The 22,424-nt window shown below is 45.4% G+C and overlaps 1 protein-coding gene across 2 annotated transcripts in view; it reads left to right on the top strand.

The window, feature by feature from the left end:
* The first annotated feature begins 5,072 nt into the window (after nt 1-5,072).
* HCFC1 (host cell factor C1) overlaps nt 5,073-22,424 on the top strand; it is a 38,990-nt gene continuing 21,638 nt past the window's right edge. For both annotated transcript variants that reach the window (XM_075260158.1, XM_075260157.1), the window contains exons 1-12: nt 5,073-6,149; nt 17,135-17,283; nt 17,645-17,805; nt 17,932-18,140; nt 18,276-18,360; nt 18,448-18,554; nt 18,640-18,819; nt 20,647-21,000; nt 21,081-21,241; nt 21,387-21,584; nt 21,908-22,132; nt 22,242-22,346. In XM_075260158.1, coding sequence (XP_075116259.1) covers nt 5,960-6,149; nt 17,135-17,283; nt 17,645-17,805; nt 17,932-18,140; nt 18,276-18,360; nt 18,448-18,554; nt 18,640-18,819; nt 20,647-21,000; nt 21,081-21,241; nt 21,387-21,584; nt 21,908-22,132; nt 22,242-22,346 — 2,124 coding nt within the window. In that variant the 5' untranslated portion in view covers nt 5,073-5,959. The remainder of the gene's footprint in view (nt 6,150-17,134; nt 17,284-17,644; nt 17,806-17,931; nt 18,141-18,275; nt 18,361-18,447; nt 18,555-18,639; nt 18,820-20,646; nt 21,001-21,080; nt 21,242-21,386; nt 21,585-21,907; nt 22,133-22,241; nt 22,347-22,424) is intronic.

Here is a 22,424-nt window from a genome sequence, read left to right as displayed (position 1 = left end):
TCTGCAGCTGACATTCCACATCTATGGCACAGGCGTGAGAACAGTAGCTTCCCACATTTGTGCAGTAGTGGTAGATTGCCGGCTACAGAGCAGTGCTGCGACTATTGCGCACTGAAAGAGTCAGAAAAGAAGGAGGGGCCGTCTCGCAGGAGGAAGTAAGTAGGTAAGTATAATGCAGGGGTGGGCAATTAATTTTCCCATGGGGCCGCATAAGAAATTGAAACTATGCTAGAGGGCCGTGCCATGGCAAATTTAGCTCCACCCACTTGTACATTGACTCCGCCCATTTCCAATCATCTTTCCATGTGCCCCCACACAGTATAATCCTCCTACAGTCACCCGTACATTATATGCCCCCACATTATAATGTTCCCTTCCAACTGCCCCACTGGTGCCCCAGTATAAACTGGTGGAAACTAGAGGGGACACAAAACTGGAGCAGCTGGAGGGGGACATTAAACAGTGGGGGGTAGTTGGAGGGGGGCAATAAAGTGACAGCTGGAGCGGAGGGGGGACATTAAAATCGGGAAGCTGGAAAGAGACATTAAACCGTAGGGGTAGCTGGAGGGTGACATTAAACTGGGGGCAACTAGAGGCAGACAGGTCCACCTCCAGCTACCTCCACGATTTAATGCCCCCTCCTGTTGTCCCCAGTTTAATGTCCCCCCAGTTTAAGTGCCCTCTTCATCTACCCCCAGTTTCATGTCCCCCCCCTCCATTTCTCCCTCAGTTTCATATCCTCCTTTATTTTCCCCATTTCATGTCTCCCCCTCCATCTCTCCCCCAGTTTCATGTCCCCCCCTCCATCTGCCATCTCTGCCCACATATAGACACACAGACAGGCACATATCACACACAGACAGACACATATAAACACACTCTCCCCCCTGCATCTCACCTTACATCTCTCAGCACCTTATGACACACACCACATCTCCATCTTCCTGCCGGCACTACGACAAGCCCCCTAGACATGCCTCCCTTGTCAAAGCTGTGCGGGCCGGACTGAATCAGTCAGAGGGCCGGATATGGCCCGGGGGCCGGGCTTAATGGGATCTGCTGAGTTAATTGGGAAGGGCTAGTAGTGGGTGGGATAGCTAGAGAGACAGGGAGAAGGTGTGAGAGGGAGGGGGAGGTAGTGAGAGGAAGATAATGCAAGTCTGCCTACAAATACCATGATGCTTTAGGTAAGACAGCAGGAATCTACACCTGTAAACAAATGCAGAAGATGCCAGGAGCCAAACTCGCTGCAGAAATTAAACTTCTATTCCATATATGCACTTGAGGCCACACCTGCAGGGGCTCCATGTACATTTGTGATGACTGCAGATTACTATCCATGGGACATGTCAGTCTTTCTGTTGTAAAGGGGGAACTAAGTGGCAACCACAAAAGAAAAGGGGTGCTTAAGCAGGTGTAGCCGTGCCCTGAGTGTACCGAACATCTGCCTATGACATAAAAAAGGTGTGTGCACTATAACATTACTAACCAGCCACACAACAGTATATAGGTGGCTCAGGAGAGATTTGGATGGTGGTAGACTCACTTTAATCAAATTAAAATCATATCTTTACGGCCACTAACCAATAGAACAATACTGTGATAATTATCTTTTTACGGTTATGCAAATCAGCCAACACGTGTACTGAGGGTGGGCCTCATTTGCCTGTAGTCAGTTGCAAATGATCCAGCTCTTCACTGGATTCAGTGCCCAATGTCTCTGCCCTTTAGCTGTGATTCACATTTTCATCCTTTTTCTGTATCATAGATACTGAAAGCAGAGATAATCATCTTTTTATGTAAATAAGCCTGCAAGTGCACTGGGGGCGGGGCCTGATTTGCCTACAGACAACTGCAAATGCTCCAGCTCTGTGCTATAATCAGTGCCATGACTCCCCTTTAGCTATGATCAACATTTTCAGCCTCTGTCTGTAGGCAAATCTCCCAAGTCAGGCCCTGCCCCCAGTGCACTTGCAGGTCAATTTGCATATCCATATAAAGATGATTATCTCTGCACTACTTGCTCGGTTTGTGGTCACAAAGATACGTTTCTGCTCCTACTAAAGGCACAATTATTGACTTGGGATACATTTTGGACCTGGCATTCTTACAAACGGATCTTTCATTACCAAAATTCCTCCAAAATCAATAGTAGTGCCACAAAGAGACCTTTAATAGACGCAGGAACATAGCTTTTTGGACAGAAAACAACGAAGGAATACACAGACAATTATCTTTTTATGGATATGCAAGTCTGACTCCAAGTGCATTGGGGGCGGGGCCCAATGTGACTACAGTTATAAATTCTCCAACTCTGCTGCGATTGGTGCCGTGTCTCCCCTTTAGCTGTGCTGGCCAATTTCAGCCTCTATAGGCAAATCACCCAAGCCAGGCCCCGCCCCCAGTGCACTTGCAGGCCAATTTACAGTTCCATAAAAATATGATTATTGTGACCACATTATGTTTCTGCTCCTAGTAAAGATCCCTCCATGGCACTATTATTGGCTTGGGAGACATTTTGGACCTGACAGACTCCCTATTAGATGGATTTACTTCTGTGCAAGTTTTTGCCACTTCCTATGCTGCTATTTTGGGAGTTAGTACATTTTACAAACACAACAGCGGCGGTTTTACCACGACCACTGCAAAGATTGTAGGACAAAAAGAACTTATGGAAATGCAGCCTTACGATTTTTTTTTACGCATCGCCGCCATTTTGTGATTTTCTTGAAATCGCCACAAGTTTATCATGACATACCTGTATTTATTTCCTGCCGCCATCTAGTTATCACCTGTATACACCTACTATATCCACTACCTGCATACCAAGCCTAATATGACAGGAATTGGGCTGACTGACAGGAGACTGCCATAGAAGGCTAGCAGCATACAAAGTTGCACACCTAACCCATGTGTATGAATATGGAGGAGAAGTGACCAGTCTCCTTGTTCAGCGCTTACAACAACCTCCCTGACGATCACATTTCACTTTATTTCTCAGTTTGCAAGATTTCGGATCGAGTTCGCGTTTTATGCTAATGAGCCGCCATGTTTCCCGCCTAGCCAAGAACAGGAGAGGGGGAGGGGAGTAGACGTACCAAAATGGCGGCGTCCTCTACCTCGTGCCAGTAAGCCTTGACAACCGTTGCTAGGAACCGCGTCTAAGATGGCGGCGGCGCCTGCAGTGAAGGCGCCATGACAGTTACTGGGATAAAGGACGGCGCGCAAACACTGGCTAGTCACCCTCGTCTTGACACGCCGATAAAAGGCTTCACAAACGCAGCAAATAAAGGCTTATGAGTGTGCACTGCGTTGTACGATAAAAATAAGCGTTTGTTTTGTCCTCAGACGTTGTTGCTCTTTTGTAGTTTTACCAACATCCGGGCGTACAGGAAGAAGCCGCCGCCATTAGAGTGTCTGCCTCTTCCTCCCTCATCTAAGGTAGGAGTGGTCAACAAGATGGCGCCCACTGCAGACGTGAACGTCAGATAATATAAGAGAAGACAAAGTCTTGCGTGACACAGTAACCCGCTGAAATAGAATAAAACGCGGGATTAACGCCACCACTATCGCCCAGCTCAGACTGAGGGCTAACTATGTAGTGTCTGAGGTAAAAGACAGCCGGCTGCTCCCGGGCTATGGAGTCGTCCCACGGCTTGTGTTTGTGTTCCAGACGTGGAGGGTGCGGCTACGTCCAAACATGGCGGCTCCCTGAGAGGCATGAAAGCTTCCTGAGCGTCTCCCTGCCAACGTCCTGTCAGAACGAAGTCAATGCCGGTGACACGGCGGGCAGACCGCTCTTGTGTCGCCGCTGACTATCTGGTGGACAAAGCTGCGCCATAATAAAGTTCTTAGTATATCAATTCCCAAAATGGCGCACTTTATTACAGTTTGAGATAGTTGTGCTTTTCCTGACATAAAGGCTTACATTAAAGTTTATGTGTTCAGGCTCTGCTGCAGGTTTTGTCACATCTGACAGAATAACAATAAAATGACACAACCTGACAGACTCTATAGAAGTCAATGGAGTTTGGTGATTTTTGAGCACATGTTGAGTCCCACAATTTTCGGTGGTCAATGTGGCGAAATCTTTTGCCGTAAGCGATCAACACATCCATGGACCAGTTCTGGGCGGGAATTCATCAAATCCCCTGCGCTACAAAATAACCGTAAACCCGTAATTTGTGTCTATTTTATGCCACTTGGAACTAATATAGATGCAAATGGCGTCTTTGTGCCTCGCCGCGTTAGAAAGTGGGCGGAGCAATGTCAAAATTCACATAATGAATTATAAGTGTCCTACCCTAGAATAGGGGGCATCAAGACTGGCGTAAGAAACATCTGCCCACCCCACCATGGGGCAACAAACCAAGAAAGAAATACAGAATGAGATGGCAAGTGCACTGGGGGTGGAGCCTGATTGCCAAAGGGGCAGCACTCCCACAGAGAGCTGCAGCACTTGCTAACATAGGCCCCGCCCCCAGTGCACTTGCAGGTTTTCTTTTGCTTATGCATTAAAAGCCGATTATTTCTGCATAGTCTCTTCAGTGTGTGGTGACATGGGCAAGTCTCTGCTCCTGCTAAAGGCCTCTAGGTGGCCATTTTGGACGTGACAAACTCCCTTGAAGTAAGCGGTCACATTCACCACATTTCCACAACTCTGAAGCCGGCGCTCACTACAAAGCCCTCACACATAAAGTAACTAAAGATGGCGCCACCATAAATAACTAAACCACTTTAATGCACCCAAAAAGTAGAATTTGGATTTGCAAAAGTATCTCAATTGATAACTAGTCATGGAGACCTGGGGGAAATTTATTATTATATATATTTATGTAGGAATTCATTTTTTTATTATTATTGTAAGTTTATGATGACAATAAATAGTCTACTAAAGTTGCCTGGCCAGTGAGGGGTTAATGCCGCCCAGTTAGCGCCTCTGTCCATAGTGTGTCTAGTCCCCTATCCATTCTATGTAAGGTGATCTGCTCCTCGGGCCCCACCGAGCGTCTCTCACCACCCCCAGCACAGCGCAGTCCCCGCCTCCATCTTATTGTCTCCGGAGGAGGAGGAAGACGGGAGGCGGGCGCTGACAAGATGGCGGCTCCCAGGGAGGCGTAAAAAGAGGCTCCGGTGCCCTGTACCGTATTTGCACACCGATAATCACGGTTGCCGACGTTTTTTAAATTCCTTGTTTGGGCAGTTGATTGTTTCCGTCAGTTTTGCTGCCTTTTTCCTCACATCCCCCGAGTTGCACTAGATAAGCGGTGGCGGCGGGGGTGGAGCCTTCCCTTTCAGCCTCCATCTACACATCACGGTATTCTCGGGGCTGATTTCTCCCCTCTCCGTGCGCTGACGCTACTCCTATTAAGCCGGAGGAAGGCGACGAAATCACGAGCGCAGCGGCAGTGGTTTTTACGGTGTGTGTGTTGTCGCCCCGCTCGCCGCCATCTTTGGTTTTCCCTAGCAGCTCTTTATTGGTTTGTTTGGACGGCACAAGATGGCGGCTCCCATGGACTCCCTCAGCTTCGCCGCTCCCGGGCGACTTTAAAGAAAACAGCGAGGCCGAGCGAGGAGAGAAACGGGGCAGCGTACGGAGGACGTGCTGCCAGCACACGGGGCGTAGAGCACACCGGGATCCGGAGCAGGCTGTGGAAGCAGCGGCGGCAGGCGCGGGAATCAGTTTGTTTTCTCTCCGGCCGCCGTCATAAAATGGCGGCTCCCATGGACTCCACAGCGCCTCAGTGAAAACCGGCTCCGAGAAGGCCTCAAGCCCGCTTTTTCACATTTCACCTGTCATATCACGTCCCTTTCTGCCAGAACCTGCCGCCAGTCACCCGCCCCCGTCTCCCGGGCCGCCGTTAGCCGCCTCCTCCCGTTATTTATCTCCCGTTTTCTACTCATTGACCGGTCTTCTTGCAGGAGAAGCCCCTCGCTGTGTGAGTGAGCCGCCACCGCCATGGCCTCCACTCCAGCGGTGACCGGTTCATCCTCTGCCCTACAGCCCCGCTGGAAACGTGTCGTCGGCTGGTCGGGCCCGGTCCCAAGGCCCCGGCACGGACACAGAGCCGTGGCCATTAAGGAGTTAATAGTGGTTTTCGGTGGAGGCAATGAAGGGATCGTGGACGAGTTACACGTCTATAATACGGGTGAGTGGTTACGTGTCCGTGTTATACTGTGATTGTGTGTGGATTGCTATAACGGAGCGCGTATGACATAACAGATGTCAGGCCGGGCCGGAGCTCGGGCCGTGTTACAGCCGCTATCCTCGGGCCTTGGGGTGCCCTGACATGGGCAGCTCTAGCCCCTTCCTCCTCCTATACGTTGCCCCCTACGGCCGGCCTGAGCTGCACTTCGGCTGTGCGTTTTAAAATCCACAAAGAAAAATGGCGGGTTCCCCCAGCAGGAGGATCGGAGACAGACAGGGGGAGGGGCTAGGGGCGGGGCCTATCGGTCTGACACCACTGCCATCATCTGCATTGTCGCTCGTACAGACGTGATCTGGCTATCATGCGTCTTTTAATGATGATGTAACTGCTGAGGGCAGTCTGTGTGTACGGGGGCTTACAGCCATGGTGCTATGTATCAGAGAGCCTCTGTAGAAGAAGGCTGTGCCATTGTTTGTAGCCCGGTGCCGCTTTTGGCTTCATTATTAGCTAGTGTAATATAAATACTGGGTCACTATGTGATGGGTATCTTGGAGATGGGCGAACCTCTCAGTATTTGGTTTGGGACAAATAGATTTGGAAGTGAAATTAGCTTTAGACCCCAGACTATAATAGGTGGAGTTCTAGAGATTCGTACTCCCCCTCACCTCCGAGTCTGCTCACAGTGACGCCATATGCTGGGGGTCATCGCTGAGGCCTGTGATTGGGCCTCTGTTGATATGATGTCCAGCGTGACCACTGTGACTCAACTACAGGCCGCAGTAGTCACCTTGGGAGCGCAGCGGATGCCTGAAGGAGGTCCTAAAAAGGTGAGGGAAGGGCTGTAGGAATTATTTTTAAAGAGACCCCAGAGACTACACAACGCACGTTATGGCAGCCATTTTAGTTCGCCTGAGCCAAATTCTCAATTGTTCAGTTTTCGTTAAAAACTGAACAATTTGGTTCGAACCCTGCTCAAGATGCAGTGGTTCACCCATGTCTAGTAACTTAGGCCCGGTTCACATCAGTGTTCGGTGAGTCCTAAACAGAAACCTATACACGTTAAAATGCAGTTACCTAAGAAACCACATGGACCCGTTAGGCTTTAATGGGGTTTGTGTAAAAAGTGCTCCACATGTTTTGTACGAAAACCACAGGGACCCCATTAAAGTCTGACGGGTTTGTGTGGTTTCTTAGGTAACCGCTTTTTAATGCGTATAGGTTTCTGTTCGGGGGGTCCCCAAGCGGACTGCCCGAACACTGCTGTGAACAGGGCCTTACTGTGAGGGCAGTGCAGGGCCAGTGGTAAACCCCCTATATGTAGTATGTTTACACAAGGTGGATATGGTGCAGGTTTTACAGGTAGAGCAGTAGTGGCAAAGAGGATGAGATTGTGAAGCGGTTATCCAGGGAGGAATATGGGTAAGTCTACAGTGTAACGCCTGGTTAGTGAATGGAGTCCTATTGGGATGCACAAGTGGACCTTGAAGCTCATGGGCTCCGACTTGCCATGTGCTATCTTTTTCTTTGAGCACCCTCAGGCTCCAGGGCTCAGTAGTAATTGCTCTGCACCCCCCTATAGCTGGGGCCCCTGCTGAGATCCTCAGTGTCCTGCTTCTTCTAGTCACAAATGGGTTGGGTAGTATTCAGCCTCATGTTGTGACACTCTAGGGGCCACAATGTTTCAGTGTGAAGGAGTTGCGGGGTGACTTCAGTGATATAGAGAACTCAGCACTGAAGATGCGATCTAGAAAACAAAAAACAAATATTAAATGGGACACAGAGGTGTAGCGCCTATACTAGAGATGAGCTAATAGTATTCAAAGCTATTCGTCGAATATCTCGCTCCCATAGGAATGCGTGGAAGCGGCTGAATACCAAGGGGTTAAGCTGTGTGAAAATTTGCCGGCCGCTAACACGCATTCCTATGGGAGCAAGGTATTCATATCTACTATCGCTCAACACTAGCCTATACAGAATTTATAATGGGACCCCTACCTACCTTGTGCCATTTAGAATAGTGATATATTGTATGGGAAAGAGGGAGCTTTGAGGCTTCTTCAGTGGCCAGGCCCCCTATGCCCCCGATGGGAAGCCATTCTTAGTATTCATGGCTACCTCTCAGATACATCCACATGGGATGCAATTGGAAACTGAAAGCAAATCTGTTGCATATATGCAGAATCTGAGGTGAAATCTGCCATAAATATAGATCGTCTGCATGCTATAGATTTAATACTCGCACCATGGGTCACTTTCTGTGTGAATGTTCTGCAATGTATGGTCTACATAGGGGTTATGCAGGAACAAGTAAAGCTTAGCTGTGCATTTCCTGCACTGTAGTCTCTTCATAACTATACGTAGACCCCATAGCCTTAATGACTAGACTTTGGGGGCGCAGCAGGGGAGGTTGGAAGTCCCTGTGTTCAGCTTCCCATGCTGTGGCTCTATGTGATGTCACTTTGTGTGCATAGAGTAGAGCAGAGTCGGAGCGACAGCAGGAGAGGCAGGCGCCCCATGTACACGATGTGCTGGTAAGTTTTATTTTCTCTGCATTACCCCTTTAACAAATGTAGTCCATATGCTGTGTAACAAATCTGTACAGGAATTGCCCCACGGATCCGGGTGCTAAATCTGCTGCGTGTTCCTATCTCTATAGTGGATTTCCCCATAATTGATGCTGCATATCTGCCACAGACTTGTCTTCAGTTTCTAATTGTGTCCTATGTGTCGGCGAATGTCCTGATAACATGGCGGAGCGATAAGGCTGGGGCACATTTATTATTGGCATTATAGGAAAAGAGAAATCCTTTCAGTGCTGGACACTCCACTGACTATAATGTTGTGTGTTAGCAGGTTACTGACCCAAAAGATCACAGCTTGTAACGCTATTTTGAGGAAAATTACAACAAGCGCCAACATCGATGTGTGCGTGGTACAAGGTGTTGTGGTCCTTATAAGGAGCGCCAGGTGGTTTTAGGGTGATGCAGATAGAAAGCTGAGCGATTTTACTATGACAGTGTGTAGGGGTGCGTGTATGTATATAGAAGAGAGATATATTCATTATATAGTTATGTCCTTGGTTGTGTTTGTCTATGGGATTTATTGTGGATCTCATAGGAGTAAAATTAAGAAAGCAATCACATCGGGAGAAGGTCTGCTACTTTCTTCAGATGGGATGTCCAGACATAACCAGTAGTATTAGAGAGAATTCTCCATGTCCTCATCATTCCAGAAACCTAGGACTGTAGTAATGATACGGAGGTGTCCAGTATCTCTCATTGCAGTTCTAGACTTGTGAGCTGGTTTGTCTGATGCCATCATTGTGTTTCCTTCAGCACTGTAGCTGCTGTGGAACTACAACTCCCAGCATGTTCCTTTCACGTTCATGAGAATTCCAGGAAGAGCAGAACAAGTAAGCCTGCTGGGACTTGTAGCTCCACAGCTGCTGGTGTATGGCAGGATGGTGGTGTGTGTACATCAGTAGGTTCCTCTATAGGCGGTCACTATAGCAGGGAGCTGTCAGTTTCTTCTGCCTATAGGAGGCCTGCAGTACGGACAGCTGACTCCACCCTGTAGCATATAGCACTGGCTGACGTATATGTCATGCAGGTTCTGTGTATCAGCTGACTCTCCTGCCGCCAATTTCAACTTTGAAAAAGCGTCTTGTGCCGAACATTCCCTGGCTGTGCTGCACGTCCCCTCCCTGTGCTGTACTTCCCCCACCTCCTCCCTATGTACATGTGAGCTGTCAGCTATACAGTATCATGTAGTAATGTGCACACTATTCTAGCCTGATCCCTACAGAGTGAAGAATATGATCACCATCTTATGTCCTTCTTCTCAGTCTCTGAGGATGTGTCATTGACCTTTCTGTGGTGCATGTCACTTGTACTATGGAAAGTCACAAAGCTTGTATTGTAGTGACAAGTGGACTTGATGTTACTTATTGCATTAGGGAAGGGTTCAAACATTCATGCGGCTTCTAGATAACTTTGCCTGACTTAAGTGCGCATTTTATTTACTATCTAAAGACTGGGAAAACCTTATGTAGTTCCAAGTGAGACGTAAATGGAGCATTGTTATTCACCTTCACCATTAGGCTTAGTCTATGAGAACCTGTAGTTATGGGGCAGATGATTGATAATGGTGGAAGTGGTCAAGCTGCAACCCACAAGGTCTAGTGTCTGTGTACATACGGTCCTGCACACGGGAATATGGGTCAGAAAATCCATTCTGTACATCAATTGGATATCCTGGCCCAAACAGAGTCAGGAGACTGGGACTCCAAGCAAACATACAAACATACATTCTATTGCAAAGTGTTACCGATTTGGAGAACACACAATGTTTGCACGGGGCTGGCCGATTTATTACTCTGTATTTTGTATTTCTTTTTGGCTGGTACTATTATAAAAGGGTGTTGTAGCCCAGAGAATACAATTGGGGTCTTTATTAAAATAAAAGTAGTAATAGTTGCAGTAACAGCAGGCTTGTGTTCTTTTACGCTAGAGATAAATATCCTGAGTTCCTGTTGGCATTGCAGCGGTAATGTTGTAGCTCCAGACTACTAGTAATGTCAGCATTGTGCATCTCCTGTGGTCTGTGGTGCAGATGGAACGTTGTTGTATCTTATTACACGTACCAGTACGGATGCCGCTTTTATTTCCCAGAAAGACTATCAAAATGGTTTTCTGGGTTCAAACTATTGATGACCTCTTATCAGGATAGATCATGTGTATTGGATTGTGGGGTCTGACTCTCAGCACCCCCTCCATCATTTGATTGAAGAGACTGTGGTACTCGTGTGAGCGTCCTCTTCAATATTTACATGGCTTCATCTGCTTTGCATACTGTCTACTTAAAGGGATTTTCCAGCCCCAAATCTAATTTTCATACTGATGTCCTATCCACAGAATGTGATACGTTGTCCAATACTCAGATCATCTGTTCTAGCAGCCCCGGGTGCCGGGAAGCTACTAGTTAAGTGGCGGTTCATGCAACACTACTACTAGTCAAGTAACAGGGGCGGCACTGCAGATCTCCAGAACTGCCGCTATGCAGTGGACCAGACTGCTGGATTGTTCCTGTTACTTGAGTAGTAATGGTGCTCTATGCACTGGTCACACGCAAACAGCTTCCAGTAACTGGACGGTGCTAGAACAGAGGATCAGGGTGTCGGACCCCAACGTATCACACACTGGTGATTTATCCTATGGATACGTTATCGGCCATACTTATCTCTGTAGCCTCTGCTTGTTACTCTTCTCGCTGTTATTTCTGGATCTGACAAAGGTCTGCAGATACGTATTTTGTGTATGGCCATCTTTAGTAAAAGCTGTGTGTGGTGTTTCAGATGATTGTACCATGTACCCCTGCTAGTGTGCACGTACTGTAGATGAAGCAATGTAGACATTGAGCACTGCTGCCCACACTCTGATGATTGGCCGGGGTGCTGAGAGTTGGACATTACAGATTTGATACTGTCGATCTATCCTGAGGTTGGGCAATGTTTGGCCACTTTGACTGAGATGAACAAATTTACTTTCTTCAGCAGGACTGACCAATACTTTGTGTATGGAGGCCTCCTGACAGTAGAGTTGGAAGGTAATGATAGGGAAAGAGCAGATTCAACCACATGATTCTTAATTTCTTGGGAAGAGAAGTATTCCCTCCCCCCCCTTTCAGACAACCGTACATGACGTGTGTAGGGCAGTTGGGAGAGGATTTCAACCAATAGCCCCAATCTAAATTTTGTCCACCTTTCAGCTATGAGAGAGGCCGCTCACCAATGTCTCCACTACTTTGATATATCTCGGTTTGTCCTGTCTTGCATTTGCTATGCAGCTTGATGATCTGTTCAGTTCCCCATATAGTGTGAGCCCTTGTTTGTTTTCTTAAGAGATATTCTATTGGTAGGAAACAACTTACAATTGGGACATTAAAAGATCATGCTAGTCTGATGTATGGCCAAATAAGATGTCTAGTTTTCCCATGCTACAGTACTTTGATCAATAGACACATTCCTGTGTGCATTAGCTGAGGGATAGTCACCACAGAACAAGGCTTACTGTATTGTGGTTGTGGCCGGTACTGCAGGATGAATAGGTTAACAGTCTGACTTGCTGGCATTGATAGGCTCTACCTATGATGCTGTGGCTTAGTGTCAGGAGAACTTTTGTATTCCAGAATTAAAATTATTTTTTTCTATAGTCCTTTAGTTCTCATACACGTTAGGAAATCTAGCTATTGTTGGAGGAGGCTTCATGCTGATCTTGTAATGCCGTATCTGCACTATGTGTTTGGACCTACAGTATATGCCAAACATGCAACAGTATGCTATATAGTGAAATACATGGTCGTGTGTATGTTGCCCTATGAATGAATGGATCAGTGTGTGTAGCACATGAGGCCTAAGACTATGCAAAGTTCGCCTAGACAGAGTGCCCAAACTGCAACCCAAAATTCAATAAAATATCGCGGAGTGCCAACACAGCAATTTAACCTTTAAAACTATCTGGATCCACAATTGCGGACCCACAAATTAGTCTTGTGCATGGGGTTTATAGCACTTGTACTGTGCATTTGGTACTTATGAACAATTAATGTTCACTACTTACATTGCACAGGATCGGTTTTAAAGTGACCGTGCAATGTTATTACATCCTGTACTAATATTGTTTGCTATAAAACGGGTACTGTGTGATATAAATAGTGAGGGGACCCCATACAGTACAATCTGCTCCACAGTGGCCCCCACACACAGTACACTCTTCCCTGTAGTGGTCCCCACACACAGTACAATCTGTTCCGTAGTGACCACCACAAAGGATTATACCTGTATACTCCACAGTAGCCCCCCTCCCCACACAGTATTAAATGCTGCCTAGTAGCCCCCTCACACTTGCGTCCGTGTTCGCCTACCGGGACTTCATCCTATTCCCCAGAGAAACTGCATAGGGGACGGCTTCCCGGCGGTGAGTTTTAAAACCCATTTATTTGAATGCGTTTTAAAAGCAACCCGCCAGTGTCCGTATGCAGCCTGTCCATGGGAAAACTGAATTTTTGAAGTGAACCACCTACCCTCATTTTTCCTTGCTTTATACACAGTGAGCAGCACTTTGTATATATACTTATATATATATATATATATATATATATATATATATATATATATATATATATATATATATATATATATATACTTTATACATATAAAGCGCTCACGGCCGGAAACTTTTCAAACCCTTTCAAATGAATGGGTTGGTTTAAAAGATGCCGGTAGGTTTCCGTCTCCTGTCCAGTTTTGTGCAGGAAACGGAAACCTGCAGAACAGAGTCCCGGGCAGAGATGTGAACGAGCCCTTAAGGGGACATTTCATGTCCAGTTTTATATACCCCTATAAAGCTGATAGTACGCTGAATTCAATGCACTTTTGACTTTCCTGTTATATGCCCCGGGGCTGGAGGTATCTGCATCATTAATTTCAGCACTGATCTCTCCCCACTGTCAGAAGGGCCAGCCTTACAGCCTACTGGGGTGTGAGGAACCCCCTCCACCCCCACCCCCAAATCTTTACTTGTCTATAGACTTTTACTGAGGTGGTAAGGAACGACCCCACTGACTGTACATTACGATCGGGAACACCTTTCTGACAGTGGGTCGGTATCAGTGCCAAAATTAACTGAACTGTGGGGAAGCGTGGTGGCTCAGTGTTTAGCACTGGAGTCCTGTGTTTGAATCCTGCCAGGAACAACATCTGCAAGGAGTTTGTATGTTCTCTCCGTGTTTGTGTGGATTTCCTCCCATTCTACAAAAGAGATACTGATAGAAAAAAAAAAAAACATTGTGATCCCTATATGAGGCTCACAATCTACAAAAAAATTTAAAAAATTACCGCACTGATACCTCCAGCCCCAGGGCACATAGCGGGATTGCTGAGATTCAGCACACTCAGCTTTCTATCAGTATATGAAACTTCATATGAATGAACACGTGAAAGGTCCTCTATAAACTAGTAAGGCTAAGTTCACATCTATGCCGGAGTCTCTTTTGCAAAAACTACTGAAAATCTGTGGAGAGAAAAGACCTGCACAGAGGACTTCTCTCCACCAGTTTCAGTTTTGAAACAGCAGACTCCCAGGGGACCCCATTCTGGTCAATAGGGTATGCCCATGTCTGCGTGTAACCGCTGAAACATTGGTCCGGCTCCATGTCATTTGGGTTATCCGATGAACCCAATTGATGGAAATCCCAGCAGTTCTGAACCCCGTTATTTTTGGCGCCCTGTATGTTAATTAAGCCCTTCATTGTCAGAAGGACGTTTGACAGTTGAGGGAGCAGCGACTTAATTCTGCCTTCTGAGAGAAGTCACGAGATCTCGTGAGATCACGCTGCTGAAGTTGCTCTGACACTGTCTTCTGGTAATTGGGCAGTGTCAGAATGATGTCGCTGTTCCCGTTACTGTCAGAAACGCTCTTCTGACAGTGAAGGGCTTAATTAACATACAGGGCGCCAAAAATAACAGGGTTCAGAACTCTGCAACGAGGATGGCTAGAGACAAAATTCAAAGTGCCCCAGAGCCTGTGCAGCAGCGCCTACAACATGGTGCAGAATACTGCACAGCCTTGGGGTGGTAAAAGGTCCTCTTTCAGTATGGAGCACCAAGGGTGAATCCACTGCCCCAAATTGCTACACCCCACACTGCTCTAATATATCCGCATTCCCCCCTTCTGTGAGTGACTGGATCAGGTGATATTTCAGCTGATCTCCTTGGCTCTGTCACTCCAAGAAGGTAACAAGGGCATTCTGGGCAGTTTGGGATGTAGCAATTTAAAGCAATGGAGCCGCCCTTGGTGCTCCAGATTGCTCATTGCAAATTTTCATGGGGGGAGTGTTACAGTCAGATGAGACTGAACAATCTGTTTTGCAGCGTTTTACCCTGGTGACACACTCCTGACTGGTGGGGGCGCTGTGAGTCATTGATATTGATGACCTGTCAAAGCCTCAGAAAACCTCTTTAACCATTAAGTAACCTTAGTCTATGAGCTTCAGATCTATTTCGAACTATATAGCTCCTAGAACTGCCTTGCTCAGCAATAAGTAGCCATTTGCTGACTGGTTTTCATTCGTGTACATAATTCCTCAGCGCAGTGAAACTACCGTATATACTCGAGTATAAGCCGACCCGAATATAAGCCGACCCCCCTAATTTTACCACAAAAAAACTGGGAAAACTTATTGACTCGAGTATAAGCCTAGGGGGGAAATGCAGCAGCTACTGGAAAATTTCAAAAATTAAAATGGTCGGAGTTTTTGGGTGCAGTAGTTGCTGGGTCCTGGGGAAGGGGAGGGGGTGTTTTGATTGTCTGTCTGCCCCTTCCCTGAGCTTGAGGACTGGGTTTTTTTTTCCCCCACTTGGAATTCAGCCTGGCTGACTATAGGGTATCTGCAGTGCTCCTATTAACTCCTTTCCGAGGTTACAGGAGCACTGCAGATACCCTATATTCAGTAGACCGGGCACTTTCAGACACCGGGATACCTAATGTGTATGTGTTTCACAGTAATCTTCTACTTTTGTGTCTATTCTAGGGAAAGGAGGGATTTAGAACTTTAATTTTTTTTTTCTTAAAGCTTTTTTTTTTTTTTTTCCACTATTTTATGGGAGGTTCTATACATTGATATTGCTGCTGGTCATAGACGTACTCCCCTAAAAAAAAAAAAAAAAAAAAAAAAAAAAAATTTTTTTTTTTTTTTTGCTGACTCGAGTATAAGCCGAGGGGGGCTTTTTCAGCACAAAAACTGTGCTGAAAAATTCGGCTTATACTCGAGTATATACGGTACTTTGAGACGACCGCCCAAAATTGCATTAACAAGTGGTCTTGTGGGTGATGAGTGCATGGATGGAAAAGTGACCTTGACTAGACACTGGCATAAACATGGCGGATCTTCTGGTGTAATGTGGCACAATTTAGTTTGCGCTAGAATTTTCCGTCATACTCCCCATGTGGGTGTATAATCTCATTAAAAACGAGGCGTGGTTTAAATGAACCAAATAGTGTCTGCAAATTCTGCCACAAAGTAAGCCAACTAAAGGGTCTTAAGACGCCAGATCTATCATCCAGCGTTAGTCGCCGTAATAAATCTGGTGGCTTTTCAGAATATGTGCACTGTCTGTTAGTTAATCTGGGCCAGTGTGGTGTTTGCTCTATCAGTATTGTGGTTGTAGTCACGATACATATATATGCTGAGATGGAGCAATTTGACGACAGTCAGCAGTGGGCGCTGTGTATATCGCTTCTATGTGCCACTAGGATCACAGTTCTAGTCTCTAACACTCGAGTGCCATTTTGAGACAAGTTTCAAGTGAACGAGAGCTGAGCTGCACAGGCACACCAGGGCCACTACATAGTATATAATTCTGCTATAGATGCCATACACGATCCAGATATCAGCAGTGTTGGGGGGGGGGGGGGGGTGCGAGGTGTTGGTTTTCCAACAACCTCTCCTATGGTCCTGCCTTGTAAGATGAAGAAAAGCTTTCCCCCAGACTTTCCTTGGGACTATATAGGCGCCACCACTATGGCCACATACAGAACATTATGTTAACAAGTTGCTTGTTTGTTATTAGTCTCAGTACTGTAGAGTAATTGCTGTTAAGTTCGTGGTCAGGTTCAGGACATTGGATGTAGTCGAAAGAGCCTTTTAGAGGGTAATGCATTTAGGAAATAAGATAGAGATGGACGGGCTGTCCTCATAGTCTTATAATCTGATGATATGGCAGAGTAGGGGTAGGCTTTAGAGATTCCTGGGGGTCCCATACTCTGGACAAGTCTACAGTCCTTCTCATTATGCTGGTGAATATTCAGGCCATTCTCTTAATGGATATGTCTTATGTACTGAAGCACAAATAGACCACCTAACAGGGGTTAATACAGTAATGTGTGAACTAACATGGCTATTCATTGCCACTTTTCTTTCTTTTCTAGCAACCAACCAGTGGTTCATTCCTGCAGTGAGAGGTGATATTCCTCCAGGCTGTGCCGCCTATGGGTTTGTCTGTGATGGCACCCGTCTGCTTGTCTTTGGAGGAATGGTGGAGTACGGAAAATACAGCAATGACTTGTACGAGCTGCAGGTAATCTTATTTTACTTTCCCAAATACTTCAGTGAATGCTTGTTACAGTTCAGTGGACTTGAAATGCCAATTTTTACAAATGTGTTTACCCCTCTATCTCCAATGCAACACCCTGGAAGAAAAAAAAAAACTATGAAGGGACAAAGAGCTATAGCAGCATTGCAGCCCCTTCTCAGAATTGAGTGTGATCTTGACAGATAACCCTTACCAATATGAAAGTGACGGCCTACCAATAGTGTTATGTCATTGCTTGCTGTTTACCTAAAGATCCCCAATATTTTATTAAATGGGTTTTATAGAAGTCTCTTAACGTCTTATTGAAAAGCTGTTCTTTTTTTTCCTTGTATAAACACCTATATAGGCCAGCAGATGGGAATGGAAGAGACTGAAAGCAAAAGCACCAAAAAATGGCCCCCCTCCATGTCCTCGACTTGGTCATAGCTTTTCATTGGTGGGAAGTAAATGTTACCTGTTCGGTGGCTTGGCAAATGATAGTGAGGACCCAAAGAACAACATTCCCAGGTATCTTATTTTTTTTATTTAGTTTAAACCTTCTCCAGTTTTTTTGTATGTGCGTTATTTGTACATATTATTCATGGAACATAATTTTGTTCAACTTAAACATCATTATTTTGTTATTCCCCAAAGGTACCTGAATGATCTCTATATACTAGAGCTCCGTCCTGGCTCTGGGGTTGTAGCTTGGGACATCCCCATAACCTATGGCATACTCCCACCTCCTCGAGAATCACATACTGCAGTTGTGTATACTGAAAAAGACAGCAAAAAATCCCGCCTGGTGATATACGGTGGTATGAGTGGATGTCGGCTGGGTGATCTCTGGATATTGGATATAGGTGGGTTTTGTGTACTTTTGTGCAGCATACTGTGGGTGCTGTTTGTAGTTGCATTAGTTGTTTTTTTTTTATGCTTTGTTGTATGGTGTGTATTTGTACTTTTGTTTTTCGTTAATCTATTTGTACGCTTTTTAGACACACTGACATGGAATAAACCAAATCTGAATGGTGTCGCTCCACTTCCTCGAAGTCTTCATTCTGCCACGACGATCAGTAACAAGTAAGCGTTAGTTATTTCTGTTAATACCATGTTGTGCTAAATGTAACTATTGTAAACCTAAATTACACATTCCCTTCCAAATTCCAGGATGTATGTGTTTGGTGGCTGGGTGCCTTTAGTAATGGATGATGTCAAAGTAGCCACTCACGAGAAGGAATGGAAATGTACAAACACCCTCGCCTGTCTCAACCTTGGTACGTAATAGAATGGCGTTTTCAAGGGATTGACTTTTGTGCCTAAGAAAGATTTTCAAGAATTTTTTTTTTTTTTCCTTCCTAGACTCGATGACATGGGAGCACATTGTGATGGATACATTGGAGGATAACATTCCTCGGGCTCGTGCTGGTCATTGTGCTGTAGCAATTAATACACGTTTGTATATATGGAGTGGTCGGGATGGCTACCGTAAGGCCTGGAATAACCAAGTGTGCTGTAAAGACCTTTGGTACCTTGAAACAGGTAATGGATCCTAAAAAAAAAAAAAATGGTTGGAAATCTATTCTTTTCTGGAATATTCGATTTATTAAAACAAACAGCTTATAGGTTAGAAATAATGGACCAAACTTACTGTGCCTTATACACCAGTTTTCTGGTGTAGAAGACGAGCAGGTTTTTTTAAAATAAAAATAAAAAAGTGCTATTTTATTTTTTTTTCCCCATGAGCAAAACTCAGTTTAGGATGTGCCTCGTTTGTGAGAAGCACTCTTGCCGTCTCCAGGGCTGTGAAGACTGTTAGTAACGCCAATCTTCATCAATTGGCCCCATTATTTATTTATTTTTTTGTAATAGCTATTGTTCAGTTTTGTCCTCTACATAAAGTGTTTTCCCTATATATATATTTTTTTTAATTCTGTTTATTCCTGACTTAAAGGGAACCTGTTAGATCAGTTTGGGCCACTAAACCACACAAGGTCCTTTAGACCTGGGGTTTAGTGTTGTGGTTTTAAAGCCATCCGTGCACATGGTGGTTTTTGTCTTTTTTTCAAGAAAAAAAGCAAAACAAAAACCCCCCCTTTATTTGCCTACAGAGGAGTCGGACTCCTCTAAGGTACGGTTTCAGTGCAGCCGAATACGTCCTTCCCAGTTTCCTTGCACAAGTCCCGGAGGTACAGGCATGTGTACTGAAGCAGAGGTGTACTCCTAATTCAGTGAAGAACTGCATGGATGCAGAGAGTACAGTGGTAGGAATATAAAGGTTTTTTGTTAATCTTTATTGTGGGCACTGATTGTTTTACAACTGGGTGATTTGAGAGACTAAACCACCCCTTCTGCAGAACTGCTTGTGAGTGGTTTCCAAATTACCCTGACAGGTTCCCTTTAAAAATGTATGTAAAAGGGGTGTCTCATTATAGAAGCCCCTTCCTGAAATTAAGGCACCCATCAGCTGATCTCCACAGGTCGGCCACTGAAGCCCCTGGAGATCAGCTCTTATCACTAGAAGTTACGGCTTGCTATACATTATACATGAGGTGCTGCAATAGGATTTTCCATAGAAGAAATTCTAGGAACTGAGGCCTCTTTCAGACCTGCCACTTTTGAAGATGCTGTGTAATCTGCAGGCTGTACATAGACCTTTTACCTCCAACTATAGTTGTTTGCATCCTGTAATAGGCGCTGCTTCACCGATTCCAGTACAGTGTAAAATCTTTCTCTAGTCCTCACCATCCTTGGGCAAGTGCTTTTATTCCCAGTGACTAATAAACTGACTAGGGCCTTTATGGTCAAGTGGGTGGTGTCAGGCAGGAGCAGCAAAGGATGCGATTTAGAGCTCTCTGACACTGCCTAATGGGAGGCAGACTGTCAGAGCTCAGAATTTTGCCCCCTTGCAGAGACTCGGTCACTGATGGGACCACCCACTTAACTCCTCAGCATAGAGAGGGCAGCGATATACATGAATAAAATACAAGTATCTTTTCCCTTTATATCAGTCTGCTCAGCTTTTTCTGCTCTGTGTCATCTTGCTTGGATTTGACTGCATTTTCCATGAAGCAGTTTGCTTTAAGAAGGACCACCTACTTTATTATAGGGTAATACATGTCATCCAGTAGTTTGGCTTAGTGGTTATCATTGGCGGAGATTTATGAAGACTGGCATTTTCAACACTGGTCTCTGGAGCTGGCAGGAGGTCCACCTCATCCGAAGCCATGGGGCCACTGAAATAGGTAGCAGCTCATGTCTGCGATGGTGGCGCCAATTTTTGTTGCAGCTGGCATATAAAATAGTAGATTAATAAATTGCCCCCATTGTCCTTAGACCTTATGTCTCACTCCATTTTGTCTCTCACAGAAAAACCTCCAGCACCTGCTCGTGTTCAGCTAGTTAGAGCGAATACAAACTCTCTGGAGGTAAGCTGGGGTGCGGTGTCGACGGCAGACAGTTACTTGCTACAACTTCAGAAATACGACATACCAGCTGCTGCTGCAGCCATGTCACCGGCCAATCCAGTTCCGTCTGTGCCAGTGAATCCGCCCAAGAGTCCGGCTCCTGCTGCTGCAGCTCCTACAGTACAACCTGTAGCTCACACCGGCATTACCCTGGTACCTCAGCCTGCCTCTGTGCCTCCTACGACAGCCACTATACAGGTCTTGCCCACAATTCCTGGGAGCCCCATTGCAGTTTCTGCTGCTCCACGTCCTCAAGGTAAGTTCCTTTACAACTTTGTAAGTTAGGTCTATGAACCAGAGCCATAATCAGAGCTTTACATGTGTTCTCCTGTATAGCGGTCCCAGCTGTTCTAAAGGTTGGAACCCCCCAGGCTGCAGTGAGTGCACCACTTGTTACCGTTCGACCAGCAACACAAGTTGGGAAATCGCCTGTGACTGTCACGTCTCTCCCTCCTGGTGTGCGAATGGTGGTACCGGCACAAAGTGCCCAAGGGGCTGTAAGTATTTTAAGCTTTTTTATTTTTTTTTTATTTTTATTTTTTTGCACTGTTTACAAAATATTGAACTATCTAGGCATCTAATAATGGTTTTGTCAAATTGCATTAAAATCAATGGGTATGTTTGTCTTTGTTTACCACACAGGCGATTGGTGGCAGCCAACCTATGAGTGGCATGGCAGCTCTTGCTGCAGCAGCTGCTGCTACACAGAAGATCCCTCCCTCCTCTGCCCCAACAATGTTGAGTGTGCCTGCTGGAGCCACCATGGTAAAATCTGTTGCAATGTCCTCTGCCGCCACCACGCTCCCGACATCTGTTAAAGTGGCATCATCTCCTATTATGGTAAGTAGTTTTAGCAATAGGTTTTATGTTCGAGTTACACTGCATGATTTTAATTCTGTATGGTAGTTTAATTGCATTAGTAAAGACCACACGTATTAGATTTGCCTGTTATTTTTAAGCCAGAAGTATTACGTGGATGATGGCTTTGAGATGGCCAAACTCTAACAGGTGTACAATAGGTCAGACATCATAGTGGGTTATGTAAAACATTGTAGGTTTATTTGACTTGAGATATTTTATCGTAATATAAATGAACATTAATCTAATATAATATAAATTAATATATATGTCTCTAATATAAGCCAATTAAACATTCTTCACAGGTCAGTAATCCCGCCACACGCATGTTGAAAACCGCAGCAGCTCAAGTAGGCACTTCAGTTTCTTCTGCTGCCAATACACAGACTCGTCCAATTATCACCGTGCATAAGTCGGGAACTGTCACAGTTGCGCAGCAAGCCCAAGTTGTAACCACAGTAGTAGGTGGTGTCACAAAGACGATCACTCTTGTTAAAAGTCCAATATCCGTGCCTGGTGGCAGCACCTTGGTAAGTTTGAACTTTGCTTAGTGTTTATGGATTGACGAAAGGACTGCATTATTAAAACTTCAGTCATCTTTATTTGTCAGCACTTAAGTATTGTATATTTCTCCCTTAGATTTCAAATCTTGGTAAAATGATGTCTGTCGTCCAAACCAAACCAGTCCAAACATCTGCTATAACAGGACAGGCGTCTTCTGGGCCCTTAACCCAGATTATTCAGGTAAGGCATTGAAGTAATTTAAATGGAGATACACACAGATATTTTATGGCTTGAGTGTAGATCAATATTCAACACTGG

Source organism: Leptodactylus fuscus, chromosome 11 (genome assembly GCF_031893055.1).
Source record: "Leptodactylus fuscus isolate aLepFus1 chromosome 11, aLepFus1.hap2, whole genome shotgun sequence".
Taxonomy (NCBI): Eukaryota; Metazoa; Chordata; class Amphibia; order Anura; family Leptodactylidae; genus Leptodactylus; species Leptodactylus fuscus.
The sequence above is the reverse complement of the archived record's forward strand: the minus strand, read 5'-3'. Positions and strand labels throughout refer to the sequence as shown.